At 45.6% G+C, this 21177-nt stretch overlaps 1 protein-coding gene across 1 annotated transcript in view; it reads left to right on the top strand.

The window, feature by feature from the left end:
* Positions 1 to 419: 419 nt before the first annotated feature.
* Positions 420 to 21177, top strand: part of PKDCC (protein kinase domain containing, cytoplasmic) — a 36946-nt gene continuing 16188 nt past the window's right edge. The window contains exons 1-3 of the mRNA XM_030447286.1: positions 420 to 1484; positions 15516 to 15638; positions 18575 to 18846. Coding sequence (XP_030303146.1) covers positions 816 to 1484; positions 15516 to 15638; positions 18575 to 18846 — 1064 coding nt within the window. The 5' untranslated portion in view covers positions 420 to 815. The remainder of the gene's footprint in view (positions 1485 to 15515; positions 15639 to 18574; positions 18847 to 21177) is intronic.

Raw genomic sequence — 21177 nt, 5'->3', positions numbered from 1 at the left:
GTCTCGTGTGCGGGACACGCACCCCCAGCCCCCTCCGCCGCTTCCCTGCCTAGCCCTCCTCCGCTCCAGCGCTGGGACAGAGAATGACATCGGTAACCCCTCTCCTTTTTGTGGCTACGTGGGTGTTTGTGTTTCCCCCTCGACCTCTCCCCGCGGCTGCCGAGAACAGAGCATCCCGCACAAATCGCGAACACGGGTGGGAAGGACCACAGGCGCATAGTTTCCCCCCTCCCCTGGCGGCAGCACCACTGACCCTGTCCCCCCCGCCCCGCAGCCCCAGCCACGGGAACAGCGGAGCCCATCGGAGGGGTCCGCCCGCTCGCTCCGCCCCGCCCCGCGCCTTCCCCGCCGGGGGCTCGGCCGAGCCTGGGAGATGTAGTCCCGGCTCCCGGGCTGGCCGGCGGGGCTTCGGCGGGGGACTACGTTTCCCAGGCCCCCCTGCTGCTCGCCCGGGCCGCGGGAAGGGCTGGGCTGTCAATCAGTGCGCGTCGGCGGGGGCAGCGAGCCGGGGTTCCCCCCCCCGCCCTCCTTCGCGTCCTGATAATAATAAGTGCTTCAGAGGCTTAAAAGCAGGGAGGCAAGTGTCATGCGGGTGCGTCGTAAGGGGCTGACCTCCGGCTGAGCTCCGGGGTCCGCTCTGCTGCCGGCTCAGCCCGGGGGAAAAAAAAAAAAAGGGGGGGGGAAAAAGAAAAAAAGGAAAAAAAAAAAAAAAAAAAAAAAAGAAAAGAAAAAAGAAGAAGGCAAAAAGCTTCGGAGCTGTTTCCCGAGGAAGGGGCAAGAGGAGAAAGGCTGGACAAGCCGGCAGCGAAGTGGCGATGAGGCGCAGGAAGACGGCGGTAGCGGTCAGCTGCTGCCTTGCCTTCCTCTTGGGCACCCTACTCAACCTCCTCTTCATCCCCGGCTCCGAGCAACCGCCGCCGCCCCACGACGGGGCGCCCCCATCCCCACCCGGCGCCCCCTTCGACCCCCCGGAGGAGGAGGGCGGCGGCGGCCGGGCCGCCTTGGCGCGGCAGATCCGCGAACGCTACGAGGAGGTGCTGCGCTACCGGCAGCACCGGGCGGCGGCGGCGGGGCGGCGGCCGCTGCGGCCACGGGAGCGGCGCCTGATGGACCTGGCGCCGCCCCGCACCTCGGCGGAGCAGCCGCGGCCGCGGGGCCGAGCGGTGGCGGCGGAGGAGGCGGCGGGGCCGCGGGCTGGCGCCTCGGCCGAGCTTTCGCTGGAGCCGCCGCTGCTGGGCTGTCGCGACATCCGCAATGTCAGCGGGGTGCAGTACTTGGGCTCGGGGTACACGAAGGCGGTCTACAAGGCGGTTCTCAACCGCACGCTGTCCGTGGCGCTGAAGGCGGTGGATTTCGGCGGGCACGACATCGCCCACTGCGTGCGGCAGTTCTCCGTCCTGGGAGACTGCTACCGCCTGGCCGCCTACAAGATCGTCAAGGAGATGATCCTGCTGCAGCGGCTGCGCCACGCCAACGTCCTACAGGTACGCGCGGTCCCGCGCGGGTGGGCGCGGAGCTCCGTCACGGCGAGACGGGTGGGTCGCGCCGGGTGTTCGCCGCGTTCTGGGCCCCGCTGCGGCCAACCTGTCGGCGCTACCGCCGCCTGGCCGAGGGTGAGCGGGGGGAGCTGACGTTGCCAGTGCCGTGGAGCTCCCGAGGGTTTTTACTCCCTCTCTTTGGGGAGCTGCAGCCCCGTCCAGAGGTGCGGGGGGGGCCGGCGGTTCTTACACAGGGGTCCCTGCGGGCATGGCGGCTCCTAAGCCCCCCGGTCCCACCGCGGCTCCCCGGGGAGGCTGAAGGCGCGCCGATGGGCGCTTTCCTCTGGCAGCCGCGTACCATCAACAGTGTTAACCCCCGCCGGCAAGTGATTCTCCTGGCCCGGGACAAGGCGGAGGGAGTGTGCGGCATGTGGGGCATTGCCCTCGGCCCCCCGGTTCAGGGTTGACCTGACCGTGGTCCTCCCGCTGTGGCTGGCTTTGCGGCTTGCTTTCTGATCGTTCTTCGTAAATAACAGAGGTGATGAAGGGGTCGAGGGAGAGGGTTTAGGGAGGACTGGGGGATTGCTGCGGGCACCCTGGAGAGACGGAGGCAGAGGGGGCACAGGCGGGCGCGGGCGCAGTCTCTTGGACGGCGGTGTGTGGGGCACGGTCAGCCCCTAGCACCCGGGTCAGCCCCCGCAGAAATCCCGGGGGGACGGGCCGAGGGTTAGTCCTGTGAATCAGTGCGCTCACACCGCCACACTTGCCAGGAGAGCTGTGTAGTAGGACTGTTACACATCAGCATGACTCTCAACGGGTCCATTTGGATGTAAATGCTGGTATGGAAATTCCTATTGCGTTTCGCATTGCATGAGCGTTGCAGTAGAATAAAAAATGAACATTAGACCAGACGGTCTCACAGTAGGTGCTTTTTGAACTGAATCGAGTAAAGGAGTTTTGTGTTTCTGCAGCAGCAGCAGCAGCCGCAGGAGTACCAGCTCCCACACGAGAACTTCAGATCCTAGCGATCAAAGCTCTCGAGTTTCTGTTCAAAGAAAGGGTAATCATGATTTATCCACGACAAGAAAGTAGATATTAAAATTCCTTCCTTCCTTCCTTCCTTCCTTCCTTCCTTCCTTCCTTCCTTCCTTCCTTCCTTCCTTCCTTCCTTCCTTCCTTCCTTCCTTCCTTCCTTCCTTCCTTCCTTCCTTCCTTCCTTCCTTCCTTCCTTCCTTCCTTCCTTCCTTCCCTTTTCTTTCCCCAGTGGTGCCAACTGTAATAAATAAGGAGAACATCATCCAGCAGGTTACAAAGAGTTGTGCTCCTAGTGAAGATGTTTCTCTTCTTGTTGCTGTGATGGATTCTTGTTTGGAAACCCCTGCTTGGGTGCAGCCATCCTTAGTGATTGAGTTGACAGCAGGAGATACACCCTAAAGTTGTAAATGCGGAGGGGATTTCCCAACCCCGCCTCGTTTTTCTTGCTCTAGTGGAAGCGAACTGGCCAGGTTGATCTCGAGGCGTGCGTTTTTAAATTGGCAAATAATTTCGGTAGGCACTAGTGTTTCTTTCCAGTGTTACTCGTATGTCGTTTTCTGCTCTGTAAACATTAATCCGTAAATAGATCGCTCAGCCCACTAAATGGATTTACTACGTTGTCTGTGAAGGGTCCCCAGCAGCAGCCGGTGATATTTCCGCGTGTGTGGGCAGGGACCCTCCGGCCGCGGGCGGGCAGCGCTGCTGGATCTGCCCAGAGCACCGCTGCCTCTGCAGCACACCTTAGGGTAGCCACAGTAATTCACTTCTCCCTGTTGTGGTGTCAGGTGGAGTCTGGAGGGGGTAGCAAAGGCGAGGTGTGGGGTGTCCTTTGGCGAGGGGAGTCGGGGCTGGAGCAGCCGGATGAGGGACAGGCGCTTCCACTGGTGCCGAGAGGAGAAACGCACCCAGCCCCCGTGCTGGGAAAATGCTCTCATGGGCAAAAATCCCTCCTGTTAATTAGAGTTACATATTTACATGCCACCCAATTAAAAAATAGTTTACACTTAAATCGGAACCATGTTATTTTCGGTTTCGTTCAGATTTTGTCGTCGCGCTTTCTTTTGTCTGTCCTCCCGGCTCCATCAGCCGCTGGCAGAGCTGCCGGGCTGAGAGCAGAAGAGCCCTGAGCCCCCATCAGCATCGACCTTTTTGTTTAACATATTTCATTCTAGAGTCGAACAGGGCGAGGTTACTGCGGCGAGAATGAGGGCTAATGTTTGATAGAACATTACCTTGAAAGGAGACTATAAAAATCGACCTGACAGGCTTTATCTAGGCACGGTCGGGGCAGTTCTGTGGGCCAGGAATAGATCTGTGGTGTCACGCTGGAGTCGTAAAACCGGTACAGAAAATGGGCACCAGCCACCAACATGAAATTTATTGATTATGTCTCTATTACAATCTCAAAGGCAGTGGGATCTATCGACGTCAAGACTCATTTTTAACTTGTTTTCATCGGAAGCCGGCCCAGAGCTTAGAAATTCACTGTCCAGGGGTTGCAGCCGAGGGAGAGGAAATCGGTTCAAAAACCAACATCTCCTCCCTTCTCTTCTGGTTTTTGACAGGCGCTTTAGCTTCCAACACAGCAATCGGAAACATACTGCTTACAGATGCCACAGGCACTGCGACACACACTGGGGCAGCAAAGGCTTTCCTTGCCTTTCTTCCTTTTTTTTTTTTTTTTTTTTTTCCCCTCCTCTTTTTCCTGGGGCTCCTTTTTTCCCCTCACTCCCTACCCTGCTGTGGCTCCCAAATACGAGCCGGCTGCTATATATAGCTGGAAGGACATGTCACCCTCTTGCCACCCTGCTGTGCTGGGGGAGGGCAGGGCTGGCGGGCAGCCTGCAGCAGCCCTGGCTCCGGGCAGGACGAGGGGTGCCGATGGTGTTTGGGACAGTGTGGGGACGTTTTTTTTTTGTTTGTTTTTGTTTTTTTCCCTTGTGGGGAGGGATTAAACAAACCTGGGACCTGTCCACTCGGGCCACCGTGGGCACGTGGCCCGCGTGGATGGGTCCCCTGCTCTGGTCAGGGGCTATTCGGGGTGAATGAATTCTATTTTGTTGGCAATAAAAGGTTCCATGTAGGTTCAGTCCTAGGAAAGGGGGTTTTCCTGTAAATCTCTGGCAGCTGACAGCCTGAAGTGTAGTTTGTAAGATAACAGGCTTGTTCTTTACTGTCTCAGCAGTTCCCATTCTGGCCTGTCTCTTGTCAAAATCAGCTTTTTTTTTTTTTTTGCCTTTTTTTTTTCTTCTTTTTTGCCTTTTTTTTTTCCAGCCATCCTCTTTAAAGACTTGATTATTGTACAATATATGATAGAGGGGAAAAGAGCTCTTCCCAGAAGGTACTGCTGCCTTCAGACAACATGTTGACATATCCACCGTGCTCTCCACTGAGGGAAGGAGCCAGATGTGTCAGCTTCAGCAGATGTGGCAAATCGTCTATCAAAAGAAATGTGGAAAACGAGCAAGAGGGAGGGTGTTTTCACATCAGCCGAGGCTGAGGTGAAGGCAGCTTGCCCTCATATTTTTATTTCCACACTCTGCCTGCCACTTTTACACCCGTGGCAGTGCCAGCGCTGGGCCACCACTCCCCTTGTCCCTGCAGCTCACCAGGGCTGCCTGAGGGGCTCCCTGGGCCACTGGGAAGGGCAGGTGCAGGCTGCAGTGGAAATATATTTGCTTTGGAGTGGGGAGTAGAGGGGTAGTTCATTAAAGTTGATTTTATAATGAAGGGCACTGGGGAAGAGGGGGAACTGCGACACTGATTTATTGTAACAGCGGATTTAGTGGCCCGCTAATTGCTTTGCAGTCGTTCTGTGTCAAATGCGGTGCCTGATCTCTTCCTTTCCCTCCGTGCTGCGGTTTCTTTTCTTGCAAAGTTCAAATGCTGCTGTCTGAATCCTGCCTTTCTGTGCGTTTTAGTGGGGAAGATGATTTAGTGAGCTTTAATTCCTCCCTGCCCGTATTTGAGGAAGAAAAGAAAATCAAACCATTTGCAGCTAATTTCAAACAATGGGCGCGATTGTAAAGACACAAAGGCAATGTTTGATTTACTGTAATAATGTAATTATAACCCTGTAGTATCAGAATTAAGGGTGTTGCCATTCATGGGCATAAGCCGTTCTTTGGAGGAATTTTTTTTAGTATTTTAATTTTTTTTTTTCATTGCTGAAACTGAAAGGAAGGGAAGGTTTGGAAGGTTTGAAAGCACAGATGTTTGGAAAAGTGCAAGTTTATTTCTGTGACAGCTATTTATCAGCACTTCTAGTGTGAGTTCACAATGATTCATTCACCAAAGAGCCACCGCTTTCTTCAAAAGAAGCACAAAAGCTCAAGGAAAAGGATTGGCTTTGTCTGAAGCCTGTGGAAGACACCAGCTGCTAACAGAACCACTGGTTTGCTGACTGCCCAGACAAGGCTGTTTCATTTGGCTGATTTAGCTTTAATGTAAAGTTAAAGCACAAAGATGAAACACTGAGATGGGATCAGTGCTAGGAAACCTCACCGTCCAAGTTGTCTTGGATATGAACCAATTAATATAGAAACTGCTGTCAGTTAGCTCTAGTGTATTTGTTACTTATTTTGTTTCACATGGCTGTGATTAGAGAGAATATTTATCACTTTCAAAATTCATTGAATAAAATAGTGCTGAAAATAATACATCACTGGATGCTCACAGGTTCAGTAGACTTAAGATGTGCTAGGCTGTGGTGATACTTTTAAATACCTAATTTTAAATAAGATTTTCTTTTCTCTACATGGGGTAATTAACAGGCCATTCACACTGATGGTTTCCCTATGCATATGTGCTGCCAGCAGGATAGGGAAATTTTAATTTTAATGTGAGAATTAAAATAGTAAAGGTTTGTATACAGTTTGTTGATTCCAAGTGGTAGCAGACAGCCTTCCCAAGCCTGAAGAGAGTCAATATACAATTAATTTCCAGTGTAAATACACTTGCACAGGGAATGTGTGGACTCTAGAAGGTCTGGTCCCTCCCCATCCTTCTGTGATGAATTCATTGTTGTCTACAGAGCAAGGAGAGAGGAAGGGGAGATTACTCCATGGTGGAAACGGCTCATCAGAGCCCTTTTCCCAGTTGCCAGCAGGTGGGCGTTGAGTCCTCTTTGTGGTGTAGATGATGCAGGATTCCCAGCAACAAGCCTTGGTCTGCAGTTGGGTGGAGTTTGGCCATGATAACTTTGGGAGCTGCTAGCCTGAGAAGGGTGCTGGGATTGCTGATACCAGCTGCTTCGTGGCTGTGCAGAGAATTTGTAATTGTGAATCTTCGGTAGAGCAGTAGAGGTTCACAACTCTTGGAAGCAAACCTTTTAGAATCAAGTGCCTAGTGAGAATTAACCTTCCATGTTGGAACTGGGGGTGTCTGGAGTCTGACCATGTGCTTCACTTGCAGCCATCAGTGGGGCTTGCTGCAAGTAGGAGGGTTGGTTGGGAATTTTTTCTAATGCTTTTCTAGAGTAGCTCAGTTGAGCTGCTCTTGGGACTGATTGGCTCAAGATGAATGAGACCACCACACACAGTGAAAGGCCAGGCTGACAAAATCTGTTTAGCAGTGTTAGGATAAGAGGAACTTAAGATAGCCTGCCAAATCTTTGTGGGGTGGCAGCAGAGGCTCACCCAGCTCGCTCACCACCTTGTTCCTCTGGTAAAGCTGCCACCACCACTACCCAGCGAGCAGATACGGAGCTGATTCTTTGTCCCAGTCCCTCCACGGCTTGAGGTTGCCATAGGTGCACCTTGCAGGACACGAGGTGTCCAAGTCACTTGGGCTCGATACAGGGTGTCTGCACTGGACATTGATGTGGGTGGAGAGAAAAAGTGGAGGCAGTGCCACCTACTGCTGGCTTGGCGGAGACAGCTCGGTGCTGGTAACAGATGTCCCCTCAGCTCCTAGGAGCTCCGGGTGGAGTGAAGAAGGGCAGAGAGAGCAGACAGATGCGGTTTGGCGAGGAAAGAAGAATTACACAAAGTGCTTCTTTATTGCGAGACTGTTTCCCAAAAGACCCAGATGTTATCCTGCACTTTTAAGAGTGAAGAAAGGATCTGTTAACAAGAACTCCAGAGCTGCTGGAAGCCCAGAGCTGATACAATTGCAGACCAGCTCTAACTGTTCGTGTCACTGGAAGGCAGGCAGTACATCTCGATGCTGATGTTTCCATATGAATTTTTTCCCACTGGGTTGCATGGGATGGAAAGAGGGTGTTCAGATTGTAAAGCCATTGGCAGGACCAGCTTTCCATAAGGAACATGCCATCACATAAGTTAAAAGGGCTACGTGGTCCATCCTTTCAAAAGCAGTGTTCATAAAACTAATCCCTGTCATTTGTTGAATGATTTCTATGGTTGCTTTCTATGGTTGCTTCTCAATTTTATGTGCCATGTAAATCATTCCAGAAGACTCTGTTTTGAATTTCTGTCTCCTTTATGAGAGCTGACTTGCTACCTCACCCAGTTTCCTTTAGGGGAGCCAAGCATTGCTCCTTCTGCACAGCATCTCAGGGAGATCAGTGGTCACCACGGGATGCTGTGGATGATCAAGTTCTCCTTTGCTGCTTGCCTTTTTTCATAGGAATAACTATGAGTGAACAAGGCCACCCCACCCTGTGAATAACCTGGCCTGGGAATTAGTTATGAGTGGGGCAGAATTGCAAGGGGAAGCACATGTTTTTTAGAGTTTCTTTCTTCTATCCCCCTTGCCAAATGTGAAAAAGAGGTAAACCTCTCTTCTCCCTGTCACCCAGTGATAGCATACATGGGAATGGTTCAAAGCTGTGCCAGGGGAGGTTTGGACTAGACATTAGCAAGCATTTCTTTACTGAGAGGGATGTGAAACACTGGAGCAGGCTTCCTAGAGAGATGGTTGATGCTCCAGGCCTGTCAGTGTTTAAGAGGCATTTGGGCAAAGCCCATAACAATGTGCTTAACTTTTGGTCAGCCCTGAAGTGGTCAGGCCATTGTGCCAGATGATTGTTGTTGGTCCCTTCCAACTGAAATTACTGTATTCTGTCATATCCTTGAGTTGCAGTGGGGTGGTTTGACTTTTGCACGTGCTCCGTCTTATTGCAGTCCAATTTTGGGAATGTTGGTAGGGCTGTGGTGGCTAGATAAGGAGGCAGGAGATGACCCCTGGAAAGGAAAGGGCTTCCAGAGCCGTCCTACTTTGGTCCTCTGCTTTCCATACAGACTCAGAGAGAGCTGGTGAACTTGGATGTGAGCTGGCTCACACTTAGAAGTGTTTCATCCTTGGTTTATGAAGTGTTAGTGTCAGATACACAAGCTGGATTTTTTTAAAGGTCTTTTCAATGGATTTTTGTGCCAACATAGTTGTCTGATATTTCAGATCAGTGCCTTGTGGCATCTAACTCCTATTGCAGTTTTTAATTTCTGTGATGGCTGTGAAAAACTTGACAAGAACTAGTTCTTAAAGGAACTAGACTAATACTAATATTGACTGTAGACTTTCTTTAAAGACAATGTTATTTTTTGTCACACTCTGCTGAACCACTCAGTTTAGGTAGTAGACACCGAATATGGATGTTTTATATTATTTTAGACTGAATGTGGAACAACATAGTTTGGAAGAGTTGCTTTTTTTCTTGGACCATATATGTAGCTACAGATAGACTCAAGCTTATTTTAAACCTCACCATGATAAAGTACACATTGATATGGCTCAGATACCTAAGAAAGAAGAACTATACAAATGGGTCTAATGAATCCAAGTCAAGCTTTTCCAACCATGCAATGCTCAGGGGTTGATAGTTTTGTGGTGCAAAATCATGTTATAACAAAGGGTTAATCTGGCAGTGCAGTGGAGCTGAATGCAGTCCTGGGGCTGGAGGTCAGGGGAGCTTCTGGTCTTGCAATTTACAAGATAATGAACTTCGCCTCCACTGATACCAGCCTGTTCCCATTGAAATCATGGCTGTATGAGGGATCTATTTGTCTTCACTAGAAGGCTTTACAAGAGTAGGCTACTTATGTGACTAAATATTTGAAGGGTTGGGCCTTGAGCTTTTGCAGTGCAATGCAAATTCAAAGAGCTTGAAATGTTTTTAGTAGAAGAATTTTCCACTTCAGAGTATAAGGAAAGCAGGGGGAGTAAGAGGAAGATAACACTACCAAATCATAAGATTACAGCAAAAATAATGTGTCAGAGCAGCAGGTATATATGGATATGCATATGCATATAAAGTACATGGAGATATATCTGTGGAACTCTGTGGATACTCTGACTGATACACTTAGATATAAATACGTGTGTGCTTCTAAATAACACGTTCCAATTTTTCTATTAATGAACTTCCATTTTTAGTAACAGTTCCAGGTATGAGATTCTTGTACTTTCTACCTCTTCTGGAGTTTAGTACAAATTGTAATAATGTATTTGTAAATAAAAGCCTAGGCAGAGCTGTGAATTCAGGGTTTAATATTTGAATTATGCACTGCTTGCTTTCGGTTCCAGCATCCAGCAGCAGAGGAAATCCTGCCTCATAGCTGTCAGCACACAGTTCTTAAAGGTTCTGCGTGGTGCTGTGAATGCCCCACAGGAAAGTCTTTTTCCAGTGAAGCTCAGCACTTAGAGGGGCTTGTTTGTTAGATTTCAATGAGGAAAATCAATTCACTTCTCCTGCATCATCTCTGTATCCTGTAGAAGGAAGGATGATGTTAGATTGGTCTTTATTATCTCCCTTCTTCCAGGTAGATACATGTTAGAGGTTTGCAGATGTTTTTGGGCTGAGTAGGTGTGGCAATATAAAAATTATTTTAATATATTTGTGTATTAAAACATACAGGTACAGTATTATGTGTACATAATATATTGAAACATACACATACATGTTGTATCTATATAAACACATATGTACTTGGGTGTATTATGCATTTATATTTACAAATTAAGATACCATCAGCAATGAAGGAGAATTAAAACCTGAGATCTGACTAGATCTTGGTGACATGAATGTCTCAAATCATGTGCTGCTAAATCAGAGCAGTGTCAGGCACTGCTCTATGTTCTTGCTCTCCCAGGGCCTGTCCCAGTTCTTCAGGAATGAAAGGTGAATCCAAGATTTGGTTGCATAAAAATATTATGTTCACTTTGATAGCAATAAAGAGTCAAAAGATTTTAAAATGTGCTGTTTTGGTTTTGACATGTAGCGGCTCAAAGGGCTCATCAAATAGCTACCAGTGTCAGTGGGAGCTTTTTATTTCCCCTGGGCACCAAGTCACTGCAAAATACAATCTTGACACAGCCAGTTTTGATTAAGTAACTCTTTGTCCATGTAGTTTTGAAATGAAGGGCTGTGGCAAGCATTGATTACTATTGCTCTCCATAAAAGGATGTTTTGTTTTTTTTTTTAATGGTCCTTTTCTATTGAGGGCAGCAGTTAGGCTTGCTGTAATTAGTTTAGGTGAATCAAAATTGAGAAAAGAATTAGGTTTCTGGAAATTACTTCTGCTGTAATGCAATCGAGTGTGCCACTTGTATTACAGCAGGAAATTTTGTTAACTTTAAGTTATTTTTCCTGTAAATCTCATGTTTGTTAAAGAAAGAAGGAGGAAATTTCCAGCTTTCATGGTTGTAGAATTGTGAACATTAAGAGTAAAACCTAGCAAGACACAGAGGAAGATCCACAGTGAAGTGTAATTTTATGGAAATTACATGATATTTGTTGAGGGGGTTTTGCTCTCCAGTAGCTGGGGCAGTGGGATAGAGCCTGGCTGGGGCAGGGAGATGGCTGGTCCTACCCTTCCCGACTGAGCAACCTCTGTAAATGAAGTGTAACACTTTGGTGGGGGTTCTGGCTTGACGTTTATTTTTCCAAAAATCCAGCTAGGGTCCCTACGCTAATGCAGGAGGGCCTGTTTGCTCAGACTTACCCTGCTGATGACAGCTTAATAAGCTCTTTTATTTTGTGTTTTTATTCAGTAAGCTTGTCAGCTTTTGTGTAGGAGCTGACCTCTGCTTTAGCCCTTCAAACCCCTCTCCTCCTCCTGGCCCCTGCCCCAGCTCCTCTGAAAGGGGCACCTCTGTCCCCATAATTTGTACTAAAAGGAAACTATAAAGGGAGGTGAACTGACTGGCTGGAGGGACATGGGCTCCTGCAAAGCAGTGTAATTTGCTGGGCTGACTCCGTATGCCCAGAGTACCTTAAAGCTCTTGAAGTCAACAGGAGTTTTGGGTCTGTAACAACTGATGCAGGACTGAGTTTTTATGACTGAGGAAACCCAAACAGGGAGGGAAGTATTCGGTAAACAGGGCTATTCCAGATGAATTATGGCACACAATGTGAGAACAGGTCAACATGTCATATCTGGCGTACGTTTTTCTTAACAGACAGAAAGGCATCCCAAAATTGTGACTGTTTGCTATTAGGTTCTACACAATGGTATATTGGGGTGGCATTTAAACACAGTGAGTCGAGATAGCAAAAAGATGTGGGATTGTATTTCTTTCCATTCATTTAATTGGAACCATGCTGAAAAGACGTATGAAAACCATCACTTTTCAGTGTATCTAAAGTGTAGCTTTGCGATGAACAATGTCCAACCTAATAGAATTTTAGATAGAGGAGATGTTTTGGCTCATCTTTTGCTTCCAGCTATATTCAGTTTTCCCGTGTGGTTTTTTTTCTTGTTACTGTATGCATCCAGCTCCATTTCTTACTTCACTGTCTGGGAATACAAACCATATTGTCTCATTTGAGACCTTAAAATGGATTGGAGAAAACCAAAAAGGGTGGGGAAAAAAGTAATTTGGATAGTACCTCTATTACTTGTTATTTCTGTCTTAATAAGTCAGCTTCTTAAACAAAAGGCCTAAGAATTACTGTCTTGGAATCTTTTGCATCTACGTGTGTTCTGTATTTTGTAACATCTGTGTGGTGGGTGGTGGTTCATCAGGAGAGGATGAATGTAACCATTCTAGATGCTTAACTGACTGTTTGGGACATGCCCAGTTTGTAATCATGGTAATTGCACATACAAATATGGCTGTGTAATTATATGTGCATTTTTGCATTTAGTTTCAGGAGTTCATTTAGAAAAGTATAAATGTGGCCCAATAACTCCTTTGTATCTCAGACTCCTGTGCTTTTAAAACTCTATATAATTATGTAATAACACTGCATCTGGAGAGATTTCACTAAAGTACACTAAAGTAAGAGCAATAAAGAGCTCAGGTTAGATTATATATTTTTTTTTTTAGTTGGGCCTATGCTAAGTTGCTCAGTATATGTTTTTCAGCTTGTAGCATTGATCAAGTTCAGCAGCACTTGTGCAAGAAAATTTTCTTGTGAAAATAAAGAGCAATTTATGTAAACCCCAAACTGAATCAGGTAATTTAAGCTTTCTCAATGAGTGGAGCAATAGGATGGACATTAATATGGTAAAATATAATCTGAATTCTCTCATGGCTCAGGCGGTGAAGACTTTTGCCAAGGTACAAATTGAATGCTAACATGAAAGAATTACTTATGAGGAAAGTTCCAGCTCCCTGAGAACAAATATAAATCATTATTATTACTATTGGCATTCATGGATTGAGATGAAACAGATACAAATAGATACTGTATTTAATTTCTACTTAGGTGTTCATAGGCACGTAAATAAGCAGTAAGACTAATTTCTCTTTTTTTGTGTGTGAAGAGATGCATATATTATATTTTTCTACTCAAATGAATATATAATCATTGCTTGTCTTCTCTATTTCTTTTCCTGAAAGGGTTTTCACAAATGTTGAGGCTGTCTAGTGCAGGCTGCTACTTTTATGTATTCACTGGTACTGTGTGTGACCTAGCAGTTACTGTGATGCTGTCACTTCCCAGTCTGTGTTGCTTGCTGAGTTCCCTTATGGCTTTTTTCCCCACTGGATAGTATTACTGTGCTAAGGACAGGCATTGAACTCTGCAGATGATGCAGAAGTATGTGTTAGATTTTAACATCAGAAGTGCAGGTTTTCAAACCTTCTGATCTTCCTCCTGAGTCTGTCCCCACACAACAGACATGAAATGTGTAGTAGGAACTGCGGAATCCAGCTCGTGTCTAAGAAGAGATATATCTTGCATTAAATATTTTCATTGAATTTCATTTTTTGCTCGTTTGGAAGTGTGGAACAGAATTGTGCTGATGTGATCCTCTAAAATATTTCACAGCACACAGAGATTTAACACCTGCCAATAAGCGGCACAAAAATGGTGTCACAGATGACAAGGAACAAACCCAAGTCCCACCTGAATGTCTCTAGATTAGGAAATGGTTTTGGTTTCAATATTTGTCATTGTTGTGTCACTAAAGAGAAAGGTCCCTTTTCGTATTTCATATGTTCATATCTGCATCTATCACAAATTCACTGTTGTGCATTGATGCCAAAATCTTTTCAGCATGCTTTAAAATAAAATCTCCTAGCTCTTTTTTGTTTGGGTTAATGTCTGTGTTTAAGCAGCTGTTTTGAAATACTGTGCCGTTTTTACACCAAAAAGAAAAACAGTTTACTTCTTTTACATTTTTGGCACCCTTTTTTCTTTTAAATGTAGACAGCTACAGTCAGAGCTGGCAGAACAGCTCATAACAAGCCCTGTGTTTGCTGACTTTAGCCTGGTCTTTGCCTTTTGGTCTGGGAGGGTCACAAGGCATAAGAATGTGCTTGGTATTTGGATCTGCTCTCAGCAGCTGTGTCCAGCCTCAACCCCCTCCCTCCAGCTCCCTCCATCGGTGGCACTCACTGCTCTGGCTCTCTGCTTCCCTGGTGAGTTAGGGATTGTCCCTAACATCCACAGCATCCCTTCTGCTCTGGATGAACCTGGTTTCTTCTGCAGGGCCATATCTGAGTGCCCTCAGCTCAGGGGAGAGCCTTGTCAGCTTCCCTGAACTTTTTACAACTAAAAGGTTAGAAAAGTCAAATTAGTCCAGCCAAGGCGGTAGAGGAATAGCAGCAGGGTTTTTTTTTAAAGTTGCATTTTACACATACCCTTTTACTCTGTGGTTTATTTGACCAGGGGCAGAGATTAGATTTAATTTTATTTCATGTGTATGCTGTTCTGGCTGGAAAGTTGTGATCAGATCCCTATCAGGCTCATTTAATTGCCTCTCTGCCAGGGCTTGGCAGGGAGTTTGTAAAAGCCTGTCCCCCAGCCTTGTCAGATGTTGCCCCACTCCATATAAAGCAAGGCATCACTTCTCCATGGTCTTGAAGTATTCTTCTTGTGCAATTATTTGTGCAAGTGAAAAATTAATCATTCAAATGGCCTTTATAAAAGCAAATACAAGGAGCTGGCTTATAGCCGAAATTGCAATTTAAATGCTTTTAAAATTAAGAAGCTACTGGCAGATAGTATTTTGGAGTATTTGCCATTCTTTAACAATACCACACACACACATCCGTCAGGTACAGCGAGAGGAAATTTCTGGCTGGGAAAAGATAAGTTTTGGTGCTTCAGTTGCTTTTCAGGCTCCCAAGTGGTTGAAGTACATGTTGCCATGAAATTCACAAGCAGTAGTTCTGTGGGAAATGTCACTATAAGCTATTTTGTGATGTCTTTTAAGGAGAGAGTCACTCCTGTTTAGCCAGGTATTGGATAGGCTGAACCTAATTGTCCTGAGATAGATTTCTCTTTCTGCATTCACAGATATTTTAATTTATTTTTTTCTCTTAAATATCTACTGATATAAGATCCTAAGCAGAGGGTTATGCTAGGGACACTTCGTGTGTTGTGTGATGCCCACAGGAGGCTCTGCTAGGTAATTTGGGAGTTTCAGGGTAGTACTTTGCAAATGAGAGGATGCAAAAGCTATTGAGGGGTGATGTCAGGGCAATGCAATTTGTAGAGCTCAGAGCCTCGTAAGAAATGTTCATTTTGCACCTTGTTCACAGAGAAACCTGAAAGCATACCAAGATATGTTACACTGATACTGCTTGGCTGTAATATTATTATTGTTGTTGTTCTATTATTATTAAGTTTTGTTTTAAATTTTTCCCCAGCTCTATGGCTATTGTTACCAGGATAGCAATGACATCCCAGACACTCTGACAACCATCACTGAACTAGGCTCGCCTTTAGAGATGATTCAGCTTTTGCAGACTTCTTGGGAAGACAGATTTCGAGTGAGTAACAACTGTTTTAAAAGGATGTATAATGAGTGATGAATACAAAATAACATCAAGCATGAAATAGGGGTTATGTACTATGCAGTGCAATTCACATTTATTAAATGTTTGCTTTGCATATGACTGTGATTATGGCTTGATTTAGAAACAACATTTAGCGCTCCTTTTCTGCAGCACTGAAGATAATGTGCTATTTTCTCTGTTGATGTTATCTAATTGTAGCCAGTTATGGTTTTTACATATCTTCAAACGTTTCTTATGAGTTAAAGCTTGAGGCCCAGAATTTTTGGCATTGAGCATTGTGCTCTGCAACTGGGATTTAAACAATAGGAGGATGTTACATTTCTCTCCTGATCCTTATCGTAGGTTGTTTTTATAGCTGTTTTCTACTGTTTCCTGTTCTGTCTTTTACTGAGGGAAGAGTTAAATAAATGTACACAAATCTCAATCCTGGGTTGTTCACCACAATGGCAATTTACCAGGAGCATGAAGGTCACACTAGATTTGTCCAAAATGAAGCCAGACTGCAGCAATGCTTTGATCAAGACAGTGCTGCCTCTCTCAGTGTATACTGAGATGTGTAGTGGGCTGAGGTTAGTTCCCTAAGATTCTGGGAGGCAGAAGCAGTCTTCTTCTAAACCATTTTGGATTATGTGGCTACAGCTGTACCAGGAAATCAGAAGTGCTCATGACTGATCTGAGAGATGAACCAGCAAGGTGCAGCTCACATCTGTGCTATTGAATTCCTGTATATGGCTGCATGCAGGATGCCTGTCAGGAATGGTTCCTAGGCCAGGATGGAAGAGCAGCCTTTGTCCCTGTCAGACCAGGGCCACAGACCGTGCTAGGCAGAGTGGGATTCAGTTTCTGTGCCCAGGAATGTTCTCTGGCACAGTTTATTCTACTGATAGAGATGGGAGCAAGTGTGTTCCCTGCACGAAGGTTCAACTCCCTTGTCCTGAAAGAAGTATGGTTTTAATTAGCTGTAGAGGTGCTTGTCACATCTCCTGAAATATAGGATCTGTCCTTGGTTCATCTCATCCAAGGAGTGCAAATAACTGATTCCAATAGCAACTATATAAAAAGTAAATGACCAACAGGTAAGTTAGATTATGGTTAATAAATGGAGAAGTTTCTTTCCAGCATGAATATTCCTGAGCGAGTGGTTGTGAAGGGAAATAAAGGAGAATTGGGTGAAGGTGCTGGGCTAATTCAGAGGTGGAATTACTGATTAAACATTTTTGTGACCACTGCAGTGACACTTTGGGTAACATCATGCCTGTTAGCTTGTCTAGGATGCAACAGGAAATAAAATCATACCATCTTGATAGACAGCACTTGTTTGTGGTCCAGTTCTGCAGATGGCAGATGCACAAATATTTGACCTTGCTTCTGCAAATAATAATTTTCTTGTGTGAAAGATCAGTGGTACTGAGCTTTTGCTGGTGTGCTCACAGCTTGTCATACACATGGGATGTGCAGGCATACCCTGGCCTGGGGCAGCTGCCACTGGGGCTCAGCCTGGTCAGTGCCAGAGCAGTGGTGTCTTGGCATGCCAGACAAGGAGGTGACTTCAGGTGGCAGCCTTTGTTTTTATTCATGTTAAAATTCTGGGTTTGTTGGCAATTGAAAATATGTGTAATATAGTTTAGTTTGGGCTTGATGTACCTTTTCTATATGGCATTCTGTGGGAGGGCACATGGGTGAGCCCTGTGTCCTTCCAGAGAGAGGAAAGGGAGGTCATGTCTGGCATACCATAACCAGGCCTGTGTGAATCTACATCTGCAGGCATTTCTACGTGAACTGTGGTCCCCTGTCAGTAGGATAAAAATGTTCTAGTCTAGCCAAGAAGGAAAATTATGATAATAGTTGGAGATATTCCTTATGTCCTGTAGGTCTGCGAGGGATAGCATCAGACATGCTCAGCTTTCTTACAAAGAACACATTTAGGTGCTCCCTTGAGGATGCTGTTTATGGCCCAAGATTGAATTTGGGTTTGACTGTTACTTCAATGCATGTGGCCTTAACAGTGTATTTTAACAGAAAACAAAGATACTACAGAAGGCTTGCTAGACTAAGACCTGTTATTAATTTAATGCATAGAATAAAGATTCCAGTTTTTAACTGTGTTCATATTAATGTTGGGTTTGCCTTAATGTGTTGCATAGTGGACTCTAAAGGAATGCATGAATTAAAACCATTACTTTGGTAAGGGGGCTGAGTTCAGTGTTGGAGTTTAATGTCTAGTTACTCAGGTTTTTAACCTCAACTGACAAGTTCAGTGTCATCCAGAGCTCCTATCCAGCCTCAAAGTGGCACATGTGGGTCCACCACGGTAGACAGACATAAATGCTTATCTTGAGGCATGGTGAAGAGTTACAGAGGAGCTGTGGAGCTGGGATTTTGCTTCCTTCTACCCAGAAAAAGGCAAACATAAGAGGAGCCGGTGCAAAGAAATTGTAAAAGCAGTCCAAAAGCAGTATCGGTAGGGAGGTGACACTGTCTGCAGCTGGAGGATGATCTGACAGGATCGGACACAGGATGATCTGGCCAAAACTTCCAGATCTGGAGTTTGTAGAGGAGCAGAATCAGACTGTGGTGAAGGCCTGTGCATAATGTATTATTAAAAGTTTAATGCTTTTTTATTTTTTTTTTTAGTGTTAGAATAGCAACAATAAGCTTTGCTTCAAGAGTAGTGTGGGAAAGCACTAGTAAAGCAGCTTATTTTTGTTTCAAGTCTCTATGGGTTTTACAATCAACTATGTTAATCCTTTGAAAAATACCTCAGTTGTAACACTAGATTTTGAAGATAAGTTATGCTTATATTAAGTAATACATTTATGAATATATCTTCAGCTAAAGTGGTTTCATCTGTAAAGTTTATGCTGAGAAAATAACACATACAGCACATAACCCATATTTTTTCACTTCAGATATGTCTCAGCTTAGTTCGGCTCCTGCATTATTTGGCTCACTCACCTCTGGGCTCGGTGACGTTGCTGGATTTTCGCCCCCGGCAGTTTGTGATTGTGGATGGGGAACTGAAGGTGACGGATCTGGATGATGCCAGCATCGAGGAGAGCACTTGCACCAGTAACAGTGACTGCTTCATGGAATTCCCTGCAAGGAACTTCACTCTGCCCTGCTCTGTTGAGGGACGGTGTCAGAGTATGAATGAAAAGAGGAATCTCTACAACGCCTACAGGTACATGATCAGATAAGGTAAAAGAGACTTGAAAGTGGGGAAAATGTCTCTAGCATCCTTATAATTATTTACAACAAGGAGCACGCATTGTCTTAGAACCGTTACCCAAGAGTAAATGAAGTCATGAATAATTGCTTCTTTTGTGAAAATATGTAGCATTTATAACTTTGGAAGTGTTGTGCATACTTCGAGTGTGATTCATCACTTTTAGTTGGTATTTTGGTCTCATTCCACTGAGTAGAGATTTTCATAGGAGCGAAGTGCCTGTGGAGGTAGGGGCCAGTTGGCTCTGTGGTGAGACTATTCAGGCTGCTTCTTTTTGGTGTGAGTTAGGAGGGGTCATTGCATGTTCACCTCCAGATGAGGAGAGGGCTGGCTTCAGAGTAAGTTAGAACTCCTCTCTCATCCTGTGCTCCAGCTTGATGCACCCTGTCCCCTCTAGAGCTTGTCCAGTGGGGTGATAATAGTCCCTGGTGCAGCCACAGGGCCACAGAGAGACCTGAAGCGTAATGCCAAGCCTTTGAAGGCAAAGGTTTGGCATTTCACTCCCATTCCAGCCCTGGCAGGTGACAGGGGCCTGGCTCCAAGTGCTGCTGCTGCTTTGTGGCAGCACTGTGCCCATGATGGGGCACACATAGATGATTGGCCACACCATCCCAGTTGGCCACATTTGTAGGAAGCATTCAGCCAACGCATCTGTTTTGAATTTAAGGGTTTCTCCAGATTTCTGTTGGAGTCCTCGTAGGCAATGGCTTTGTGTTTGTCATCATGACTCTTCCCATTGATCATCGCTCCCCTCAGAGGACTGTGCAGGCTGTTGGGGAAGCAGTGTTGCTGCTGTTGCTCAGTGCCAGGCTTCTGCTGCTGCCACCACTCTGGCTGATGGATGCTGCCGGGGTGGGTGGCTGCCTTGTCTCATCCAGATAAGGGGATTCAAAGCAACGCCATAATGTTGCGCTCATTTCTTTGGCTTCTCCCAAGTACCATGCCATTCACTGCCTGCCAGACCACAGCGAGGAGAGGCTGCTCCAAAGAGAGTCTTCTGCTTTGGTCCCAGGGCGCTCACCAGCATGTGTCTTGCATTAGCTGACCACACTCAAATGGGCCGCACCACATGACAGCCATCTGCAGCGCCGCAGCACGGCTTTTTAGCGCGTCCTGCAAAATTTTCTGTTTTCCATTTACTTGGCTTAAACATCCTGCTTAGCTTGCTAGCTTTTGGTTAAGACCATTTGACTGGCCCGGCTAGGAATCCTATCCATCTTGGTCTTAAGTGGGGAGGTGTCTGTGGTGTGGTGGGCTTGTGGCAGGTTGTTGGTCTTGCTGAAGGGGGGAGCTGTCTTTTTTTATTATAGTTCTTAATATTGCCTTTGAACACCACACCAGTGTGTGACACACAATGCCACAGTGCTCTCAGCTCCTGCTTTTGCTTAATTTGGTGGAGACAGTAGATTCATGCTATAGTAGGCTGTGACCACCTATGGTAGGACACTAGCAACAAACTCTGTGCTCTTGTCTTGGAAAACTAAATCTTCAGTTCCTTAGGTAGAGGCTCCTAAATTTGGTATTTTCATGGATGCACTCTGTTGCTGTAAGGTTAGGGATTGCCTTCAAGAAAGGGTTGCTGGTGCTTTTTAGGTAGAGTCAAAAAGTAGCAATGTCAAACAGTGCATAAACCCCTGGTAATTTAAAAATGCAGCAGTCTCTAGCCTTGGAAGTGCAATTAGCCTGTCTCGTTGGTTTCTTTATGAGGTCAATAATTAAAGGAGAGAAAACATTTTGGAAAAATCTAAAGGCTTGTCTTGATTTTCAGATGGTTACCTTCTGTCACAAATGTGCCTCTGTGGGCTTTCCTTCAAATGAGCAACAATTTTTGAAGTGCTGGACAGTTATAAAAGGAAGGATAGTAATATTCTGAACTTTTAAGCAATGGCTGATATGAATTCTCCATCACCGACAATTCTTAAATTTAGATCAGATATTTCTCAAAAGGGGAAAAAAAAGGCTATAGGAACAAATGTAACAAGGTATCTGACAAGCTGTGTTAGGCAGATCACAAGGAATGCCACTGCCCTGGAATCAATGAATAACATACTAATTTGTCAGAATTTCACATATGGGTGTTTGCATTAGAGCAAGTAATATATTTATATAGCCATGGAAAAACAATAACGTCTGTGACTCACATCCATCCAGTGTTTAGCAAAACAAATGACAGCTACTGAATTTTTGCAAAAAATATGCAGAATCAGTTGTACTGTGCATATGGATAATCTCTGAGCAGAAAAAAAGGTAAATTTAACCAAATTATTAATTGCAAACTTGATTTTT

Source organism: Calypte anna, chromosome 3 (assembly GCF_003957555.1).
Source record: "Calypte anna isolate BGI_N300 chromosome 3, bCalAnn1_v1.p, whole genome shotgun sequence".
Lineage (NCBI taxonomy): Eukaryota > Metazoa > Chordata > Aves > Apodiformes > Trochilidae > Calypte > Calypte anna.
The sequence above is the reverse complement of the archived record's forward strand: the minus strand, read 5'-3'. Positions and strand labels throughout refer to the sequence as shown.